Source organism: Arachis duranensis, chromosome 6, assembly GCF_000817695.3.
Source record: "Arachis duranensis cultivar V14167 chromosome 6, aradu.V14167.gnm2.J7QH, whole genome shotgun sequence".
Lineage (NCBI taxonomy): Eukaryota > Viridiplantae > Streptophyta > Magnoliopsida > Fabales > Fabaceae > Arachis > Arachis duranensis.
This window is the reverse complement of record NC_029777.3, coordinates 86,441,517-86,452,406: the sequence shown is the minus strand read 5'-3', so window position 1 is coordinate 86,452,406 and position 10,890 is coordinate 86,441,517. Positions and strand designations below refer to the sequence as shown.

At 32.0% G+C, this 10,890-nt stretch overlaps 1 protein-coding gene across 1 annotated transcript in view; it reads right to left on the bottom strand.

Annotated features, from left to right (window-relative positions):
* The window catches only part of LOC107494468 (binding partner of ACD11 1), a 3,639-nt gene extending 3,086 nt beyond the window's left edge, over positions 1-553 (bottom strand). Inside the window, exons 1-2 of the mRNA XM_016115498.3 lie at positions 347-553; positions 121-224 (exon numbers count right to left, since the gene is read on the bottom strand). Coding sequence (XP_015970984.1) covers positions 121-224; positions 347-352 — 110 coding nt within the window. The 5' untranslated portion in view covers positions 353-553. The remainder of the gene's footprint in view (positions 1-120; positions 225-346) is intronic.
* Positions 554-10,890: the final 10,337 nt, after the last annotated feature.

Sequence of the window (10,890 nt, the reverse complement as noted above, 5' to 3'; positions counted from 1 at the left end):
CTTAAAAAATGGAGCTAACGAAAACTGGATTCAAGAAACCTTCTTTTTTCTTCAAATTCTAAGAAAGAAAGAAGCTAAAATTTAAGAATTTTCTGCACAGAAAATGAGAAAAGTACGTACCTCAAGATCTCAATGTGCTCAATTTCTCCGGAGAAAGAGAAGAACTCGTGAATCTCTCTCTCACCGGCTAGATCTGAGAGTTGCTTCACTTGAACCGTCCTAGTCTGCACAAAAAAAAAAGAAGAAATAAATTAAAAAAAAGTAATAAAGAAGTAACGGAAACTCAGAAAAGAGGGGAAATGGATTTTGAAGAAGAAGAAGAAGTTTGAACAAAGTGAGCAGTAACCTGCATTGCGATGTTTGAAGAAACAAGGGGAAGATGCTTCTTATTTGGCGTCGGCGAATGCGTAGAGTGATGGTGATGGTTTATTGGTGTGTCACAGAAGACGAAGAACAAGAACAGGAACAGCAGAGAGTTTTGTTGAATTGAACGAGAGAGAGAGAGAGAGAAGAGAAGAGACAGAAGACAGAAGAGAGAAGAGAGGACGAAGAATGTAATGGTAGGCTGTATATTGTATAATGAGTTGCCGAATGTCATTAAAAAAATTATTAATTATTTAATACGTGTAATCCTATGATTAATTGATTATTTAAATATTAACTTTAAATTTTTTTTGTTAAAATATATTTTTGTTGCAAATTATGTGGACAAAAATGTTACCACCGAACCAAAATTGGCTAATTTTTTTAAAATGAAAATGAGGTAGTGATATATTTTAATATTATAATTTTTTGTATTTTTTAAAATTGTGGGAGATATTAAAATTAGAAGGTTTGATTTATGTATTTTAAATTTTTTTAATTTTTTTAATTTTTGTATTCAAGATTTTTGTACCTTCTAAAACTTAAAAAGTTCAATTTTTATATTCTAAATTAAATCGTTTCATATTTGAGATTAATACTCCAACTGTCTATAATTTAAAAAAATACTACTGTTAATCAAATAACAAAAATAAAAAATAACCAAAATTTAACCATTAAATAAGTTATTATATATTTGGGTACAAACATATGAATTATTTAATTTATTTTTAATATGTATTTTATATTTATTATCTATTATTAATTTTACAACTAAAATATATCACATATTATTTTTATTGTAATTAAAATTAAATATTTTCTCCAAAATTAAAAATTTTTACCCTTTTCGCTACTAATTTTACAATCAAAATATGCCATATGTTATTCCTCGTTGTAATTAAAATCAAATATTTCCCTCTAAAATTAAAGAATTCTTTCCTTCTCTTACTAATTTTACAACTAAAATATATTACTTGTTATTCTCTTGTACTTGTTACAATTGCAATCAAATCTTTTCCTCTAAAATTAAAGAATTCTCCCCTCATCCCTCTCCCTTTCTTAATTATAATAAAAATATTTTTCTAAAATAAGTTTAGAAGAGATAATAGTGCTTTTATTTTGGAGAAAAAATGAATTCATGAGGAATTGACACATCAATTTCATTAGTTGGGAAAAATTCAGTTTTAGTATAATAAGTAAATTGATTTTATATAATTATAATAAAGATATTTTTCTAAATTAGTATAATCATGCATTATTGATTAAATGCTAATTGTAATATAATTATACTAAAGATATTTTTCTAAAATAAGTTTAGAAGAGGGAATAGTACTTTTATTTTCGAAAAAAATAAATTCATAAAAAATTGACACCTCACTTTGATTAGTTAAAAAAAAATTCAATTTTAGTATATTAAATAAATTTTTAATATTATATTTTAAAAGTAAATATTAATAATATTCAAAGGTTAACTTTATAAAATAATTAGTAACGCGTCTAATGAAATGATTTTTTAATTAATATTTATACTGTTATATGTTTTGGAATAAACATTATACAAAATTTGTTAATTTATCAAAAAATATTAATATATTGTAAATTAAATTTGGCATCATTTAACAATTTAAAAGATAATCATTATAATTATCATAACGTTTGGAGACATTACTTGAAACGAAAACGAGATTATTGAATTGGACGAGTAATTTGTACACCTTTAGAAATCTTCTTATCCATTCATTGGACAATAGTGGGGTACCTGTAAAAAATTATAATACTTAAATTAGCCAAAATTTAAGTAAGATGCATGTAAGTTGGATGTAAAATATTTGAAATATTAGAATATTAAAAAAATAGAATAATTAATTGGTCATTAATGTAATGAATCCTTTATGATAATAGTGAGTGGTTATTTTTCTCATTGTAGGAGAAATTATACAAAGATGAATTAGTTCTCATTTATACTATGCTAACCGAAATAGTGGGGATGAGTTTAAACTTGTTCCTAAAGTTGGGTCGAACTTGGGTCATGAAACTCAAGTTTTGAGTTGTTCAGATATAGAATCCACTGGCTTGGCCTTGCTCTCGTTTTAGCTAGGCTTGGTTACGTAGCCTAAGTAGAGTGGGAGATCTATATTACTGAAATTGTGTTTATTGGGCTTGTATTTGTTGATCAAGGTATCAATAGTACTCCTATTCGAAGTGCGACTTTTAAGGTTGGTCTTAAAGTAAATTTTCTCATGTTGCCTTCCGGGCAATCTAGTTAAATTTAAAGATTTTACACACACACATGCACGCAATCTCTAACACAAAGATGTTGATTACCAAGAGTTTGAGTTATGTATAGACCGAATTAGACAGGGTTTTATCCTTTTGTTAGCTAATATTTATTATTTCTTTTACTTAATGTTTAACTATTCATATTTTTGTATTGCAGCCAAAATAATAAGTGAATCGGGTGCTTTCCATCGCTTGCAACAGGCCAAGCAATGCTGTTGCCCGTGCTGCTAAGGCTACAACTTGGATATTTTTTCTATTTCAAAGGAGTCCGACTTGACTCTTCTGACTTCTTAGCAAAATTTGGTGCCTACCACTCCATTTTTTTAGAAGAATTTTAGAACATCAACGAAACTACTTTGAAGAAAAAGATATATTTTAGCAGATTAATTAATTATCAAATAATCAAATACTTAACGATAAATAAAAAGTTTTTGTTAAAGACTAATCAAATAATAATAATAATAATAATAATAATAATAATAATAATAATCAAACATTTCATGAATAAAAAAATTTAGAGTCAATTTTATATTTCGGATTTTGATTATAAGTATAAGTAAAATTTGGTAACATAAGTTATAAAGTTTAATTATACGTACATATATATGAATATAATTTGATTATATTGTCTATGAAGTTTGATTATAAAATATTAAAATTATCAAAAATAAATAAAAAAAATGACAAATAAATTTTTGACTTTTTATTCTGCAAAGATTTTTGTTATTGACCATTTGAAAATATTTTTAGTCTCTAACCTTTTTAAAAGTTGGACATATGAATTCTTCTATTTATATAAGTTCGTCAGACCCAACAAAAAAGTCTGACGACGTGACTCCCGTTGTTCTAATTTGACCGTTACGAATGCACACACACAGAGAGAGTTTTTAAAATGGGACAAATAAGTCCCCTACTTTAAAACGACATTGTTTGATTAGTAGCCCTAATCATTCAACCAGGGGCCGTTGTGCGTGAAGGTTGGTGGTGAAGAGTGCTAACATACTGTAACAATGGATGTAACTACCTTACAAAATTTCAATTAGGGTTTTTTGTTTCTTTCTTCTTTGGTTTGATCCCAATTAGAATTTCGATGCTTGCTTTTACCCCCAAATTCTCATTTACATAACACCACAAATCCACGTTAGCTCCAAATTAATCATTTTAGCTTCGATTTTTCATCAAATCTATGGCAATAGAGAGCTCAAAAGATTCATTGAAGAACCTTAAGTACTTGTCTCTTATTTTAAAGGTTTGCACCAAAATGGAGACTCGCATCGAAAACGCTGATAAGGTACTTGTTGAGTTCACCACCGACTTGGGTCGATCTTCCGAGAACATCGAAGATTCAATGAGAAGCTGAAGGAGAACGGGGTTGAAATTAGATGGTAGTGATTCTAAGTGGAAGTTCAAGATATCGGCTATTGCGGATGATAGGGACATGGCTAAGGAGATGCAAAAGGAGATTGAAGTTGAAGCCAAAGAGAAACAAGGTGGTGACAAAGACAAAAAAATATACTGTTGAGTAAAGAATGCATTGGTTGCTTTGATTTGGTTAAGAATGGTCATATGAATCAAAGGTTTATGAAAGTTAAGAGTAAGAATGATTTTCTTTTTTATGATGTTTTGGATTTGTGAAGTAGTAATTGAGGTGTTAGAATTGGTTTTGAAATTAGTGGTGGTTCTATAACATTTGCTAAGCTAGAATGGCTTAGAGGAATGTTATTCTGATCACTAGCACTCTCAATGTTGATGCATCATTCAGTGAGCAGCAAGAGGGCTTTTCGCTCTTTAGTGACAAAGGCAGCAACTAAGACAAACGCCGTTGTTTTGAAGTACGGGGACTTATTTGACCCATTTTGAAAATTCTCTCTATGTGTGCATCTATACTGCCAAGTTATCACAATGAAAGCCACATTAGACTTTTTCGTTGAGTTCGACAGACTCATATGAACAAAGGGATTCATATGTATAACTTTTAAAGAAGTCAAAGACTTAAAAGTATTTTTAAATGGTCAAGAATGAAAATATCCGTGGGACGAAAAGTTAGGAACTTATTTGTTCTTTTTTCAAAATAAATTTATCACCATGTAATAAACACATGGAACTATCATATATTATTAAATTAAAATTAATCCAGTGTCATTGATATTCAAGGAAATTATTAGTTTAATTTTATATTTACTTGTTCATATATATAAAGTTTATAAAGAATAGTTAAGTAAATATTAGAATAGAGAAAGAGTAAAGTGAATTTTGTATATTCAGAATATATATTACAGAAAAGAGAGAAGAGCTATTTATACTAGGAATAGCACTCCAAGATAACCAAGAAAAGTAAGATATTTACTAACTATAAGTAATTGACTTATATACCCTCTATACCCCCCATCCCAAACTCAGGGTGGCTTATTGTGCAGCCTGAGCTTGCTCTTGAACTTGTCAAACAACATAATGCATAACAATTTAGTTAGGATATCAGCTATTTGTTCATTGGAGGGTATATGAGTGACGAAGACTAGACACTTCATTTCATGTTCTCTAACAAAGTATAAGTCTAGCTCAACGTGCTTTGTTCGTTGATGTAGAATAGAATTGTATGCAAGCAATACTAATGACATATTGTCACAAAAAATACTTGGTGATGTGAGACAATGCTGCTGCATTTCAAGGAGTAAATTCTAAATCCAAGTTAATTATACAAAAATTGTTGCTAGTGCTCTAAACTCAGCTTTTGTAAAACTTCTACTGACTAAAGCTTGCTTGGTTCATTTCTATGAAACCAGATTAGGACCATAGTAAATGTAATAACATGTTGTAGACCTCTTATCATTAAGATCTGAAGCCTAATCAGAATATAAAAAAGTAATAGTTCTTAAATCAGTTGACTTATAAAAATGAAAAGCTTGATCACTGATACCAGCAAAGTATCTTAAAATTCTCTTGGCTACACACCAGTGATCTTGACAAGGTTTGGCCATAAATTGGCTTAATTTATTAATTGAAAAATTAATGTCAGGTCTGGTTATAGTAACTTATTAAAGGCCTCCAACAATGCTTCTAAACAAGGTTAGATCTTCAAAGGGAGCACCTGATTGAGCTGATAATTTAAAAAAAGATATCATTAGAGTGGTCATAGGTCTAGAGTCTTACATACCAGAATGTAATTTTGTAAGAACAGAATGCATTTCATTCTCATTATGACTAGTAATCAACTTATCATCAACATAGATTAAAATATACATGACAGAATGAGCAATGTGTCTAGTGAATAAAAAATGATTAGATTTAGTGTTATTGAAACCTATAGTTTTTAAAGCTGCAGTGATAGTTAAGTACCAAGTTTGGGGAGCTTGTTTTAACATATAAATAATTTTATTTAATTTACAAATTAAATGAGAATTAAAGTGTTCAAAACCTTATGGCCGGAACATATAGACACGATTCATGTAACTATCCGTTGAGAAAAACATGATGAAAATCATATTGTTTAATTCTCCATCCCTTAGATAATGCAGTGGTAATTATGATCCTAATGGTTACTGGCTTAATGACAAGAGAGAAGATTCGATCAAAATCTACTCCGGCTATTTGAAGATATCCTCTAGTCACTAATATAAATTTATGCCAAATTATTTTTTTTTTGAATTTTTCTTAATAGCAAACACACATCTACATTTCATAAGTTTTTTATTCTTTGGTAGCATGTATTATGATGTAGCAAAGTCTTATATTCAGTTAACATAGCTTCTCTCTAAACGGAAGATTGTACTGCAGTCTTTACATTTTTAGGAATAACATCAGATTAAGATAGTTTAGATGATAAATGACTAACCTGATTAGTTTTAGGTGTGATCTTACCTGATTTTGATCTAGTTACCATATGATAATAATTACCTTTGTGTGATGTGGGTAGAGAGAAAGTTGAATCACCCTGAGGTTCAATTTGGATGCTTGAGATAGGAATGGTACTAGTTGTGTTATGATGGTGTGTGACGTTTTGACCAGAGGTTGAAGTTTGTAATCCAGCAACTATGGTACTTGTTTTAATTGACATAGAAGCAGCCTCCAAGGGAGGTAAAATATATTGTGTAGAGTTAAGGAAAGAGGGGGGAGAATGATAGAAATTATGAATAACATTTCATTATTTGAGACAGATTTTGTGTTAGAATTATTGTGTGATGTAAAAAATGTTAGTGCAGGAAATTGTGATTCATCAAAGATCACGTCTCTTGATATTATAATTCTACCATCTATATGATTGAGGCACCACAGAGGGACATCCATCCTCTTCCATGTGGGATGGGTGGTTGTCTTGAGGCACCACTTGGTGATTGGCGTAACCATGGACATAGACAGTAGTATATGATGTTAGTCTTTCAGTTTCATATGTTTATTATTGTATGATTATGTACACTTTTATATGTTTAATATTGTATGATTCCGTTGGACTTTTATATGTTTGATATTGTATGATTATGAACACTTTTATATGCACTATTATATGTTTGAAAAAGTTAAATATAATAGGTTTAATTACTCTGTTGATCCCTATAGTTTCACCAAATTTTTAATTAACTCCCTATACTTTTTTTTTCTTTCAACTAGATACACTACTTTTAATTTTGTAATTACGTCATTTTCATGTTAAAAATATTAAAATTAACATAATGTTTTTACCAAATACATGCGGTCAAAGATTTGATTAAGTTTTTAATTATAAATACCTTCAATTTGTAAAGAAATATTCAATTAACTCTAATATTTTTTACACTAGGAAAGACTTAATTACAAAATTAAAACAATGTAAAGATCTAATGAAAAGAAAAAAAAGTATAGGGACCTAATTAAAAATTTGGTGAAACTATAAGAACCAACAGAATAATTAAACCAATATAATATCATGGGCTTTTTTAACACATTAAGTTGAAGCACAACTAATTGAATTCATACATGGCTATCACTAGCACAAATACTACAAGTTGTAGAATTAACATAAATAACAACTCTATTTAATGTTCCCTGGTGTGGACAAATGGCCATCTAGTGCAGTACATGTCCTCTGTGTGGCCTACTGATAAACCACTATTTATGATATTTCTTATGCTCAATTGAGTGGTTTCTATCAAGTCTTTACTCACTTATTCATATAAATTGCATGGTTTTACAATTCCTTCCTTATTCCTTAATATATGTGAAAATATGTTTCCTAGACCATAAAATTATTAATTTTAATTATCCTTTATTACCATTCAATGCTGTGATCCGTGTGTTGAGTATTTTCAGGCTTTATAGGGTAGGAATGGCTTAGAGGACAGAAAGGAAACATGCAAAAGTGGAAGGAACGTGCGAAAATGAAGTTTTGACAAAAATGGCAGCGATGCGCATGCATGGACGACGCGGACGCGTGACTCGCACAGAACCCAAATGACGCGCACGCGTGGACGACGCGAACGCATGCCTAGCGCAAAGTACAAGCGACGCGTAAGCGTGACTGACGCGTACACGTGACAAGCAAAACTTCCAAATGACGCGCACGCATGACGGGTGCCACGTGCAAAAAATTGAAGAAAACGTCCCCAGCGATTTCTGGACTCCTTTTCGGCCCAAATCCAAACCCAGAAAACACAGATTAGAGGCTATAAAGTAGGAAAATCCATTCATTCAGAGGAGAGGTTCATAATTCATAATTTTTAGGTTTTAGATGTAGTTTCTAGAGAGAGAGGCTCTCTCCCCTCTCTTAGGATTTAGGATTTCTCTTAGTTTAGGATTGTTTCTTCATTCTAGGTTCAATGTTCCTTTAATTTATTTTCTCTTCTATTTTTATTTTATTCTATTACTTTAATTATTTATTTTCCCAATTTGGTTTATGAACTCCATGTTAGGATTGATTTTCTTATTTAATACACATTAAGGTATTTCATATTTATGACTGCTTTCTTCTATTTATGATATAAATAATTTGGATTTTTTCCCTTGCTTTGGTTGAGTAATTGGTGACACTTGAGTTATCAAACTCATGTGCTGATTGAAAATTAGAATTTGCTGATTGCTTTGGATTCCTCTAACACTAGTCTTTCCATAGGAGTTAACTAGGATTTGAGGAATCAAATTGATTAGTCCACTTGACTTTCCTTTATTTAGTAAGGGTTAACTAAGTGGGAGCAATAAACAATTCTCATCACACCTGATATGGATAACTAGGATGGGATTTTCAGTTCTCATACCTTGCCAAGAGTTTTTCTAATTATTAATTTATTTTCTTGCCATCTAAATTCCTTGTTCAAACCTTTCAAAAAACCCAAAAATATATCTGTTTCCATAACCAATAATAAATACACCTCCCTGTAATTCCTTGAGAGATGACCCGATGTTTAAATACTTCGATTATTACTTTTTAGGAGTTTTGTTACTTGTGACAACTAAATTTTTGTACGAAAGGATTCTTTGCTGGTTTAGAAACTATACTTACAACGTGGTTATTTTTATGAAATTCTTTACTAGCAGAAATCCGTTCGTCAAAATGGCGCCGTTGCCGGAGAATTGTAAACGTGTGCCTTATTATTGGTTATTGTAAATATTTTCTTTTTGCTTATTTATTTGTTTTTTGTTTTTAATTTTTATTAGCTACTATGAGTTCTCACCCCTCTGGCTTTAAGTTTGATTCCAATGTTGTTGTAAGGAATGGAAGCTATAATGAGAACATGCATCAAGGTTGGAAGAATCAAAGATGGGAGGAGCCACAAAGATTTGATCAACCCTCTTGGCAACAACCCCCTCCAATGCTCTATAGCCAACAACCACTCTATGATGCATACCAAGACAATAGTTATGGTGGACCTCTTCGTGACAACCAACCTCCACTAAATTACTATTGTCAAGAGCCATTCTGAGATGCGTACCAATATGATAGATATGGTGGACCCCTTTGTAGTTACCAACAAGCCCCACCCTATGCTTATGAACCACCTCCACAGCATACCTTTGAACCACCAAACTCACAAGCCCCTTACCACCAAACACCCCCATATGACCCTAACCCTTATCCACCACACCAACCACCATATGAACCATATATAGAACCACCCCAATTCCAACCAAATTACTCCCAAGGACCACTACCTCCATATGCACCATACCTATATCCGTCAATCCAAGAGCCTTATGGTCCTACTTATGATACCCAAGCGAAACAAGAATAAAAGGATCGTCTCAAGGAAACAATGGATCAATTTTATGCAACTCTTCATCAACTGGAGCAAGCGATAAATCGGTTAGCTTCCTAACGTTTGGACACTCAAGGAACCTCCATGGCTTCATGTGGAGAATCTACTGAAGAACGCAACATGAAGGAGAAGCTAGAAACTCCGATGGATAATGAGCAGCATGACTTTGTATTGGAACAATTGGAGGAAGCCGTAATCATTGAAGAAGAAGAAGTGGTCGAAGACTTAGGAGATGTGGAACGTCCATGGGAAAGCCCAGTCATAGAGCCCCCTTCTAAGGAGTTTGAATTTGATGTTCAGGAGGGTGTACAACCTCCAAGGCATATCATGGTTGAAGACTTTGAAGGAGATGATCAAGAGATGGATTCAATCATTGATGAATTCTTATCTATATTTGAATTCTCTCCCATTGGACTAGACATGGAGATTAAAGAAGAAGAAGCACAACCTCCCATGCCCTTGGTGAACAATGAAGAAGAGATCGAATTGGAAGAGAGCTACCAAGAGGAAGAGGTTGATATTGAAGAAGCTTGCAAAGAGATAGAAGTTGTCAAGGAAGAACTCAAGGGAATGGAGCTGAAAATCACCTTGCCAAAGATGTTGGAGACCTCTCCCCCAAAGCTATCACCATCCATTCTTTCATTCAAGTGGGTAAATCTTTCATCTCTAAGCTTAATTAGCCCACTTGAATATGCTTTGCTTGAGACGGATGGGCAGCTTAGAGCTCTTTGTGACTTTAAGAGTAAGAGAGAGATGGTTAGTGGTAAGAAATGTCATGCAAGGTTCAATATGGTTACATGCTCCAAATTGAAGTACAAAGGTTGGTACAATTCCCAATTGAACGGGTCTAGGAAGCTGTTTGGATGTCTCAGTGAGAATTTAAATTGCGTGCCACCCGGTTGGAACAATGATGATCACGGAAATGACGAGTGCAAATGCAAGGTTTGGGACCCCGGAGGCTATTGGAATTGCAAACATTGGTGGAGATTCCAGGATGAGTTCAAGCATAAGCAACCATAACAAG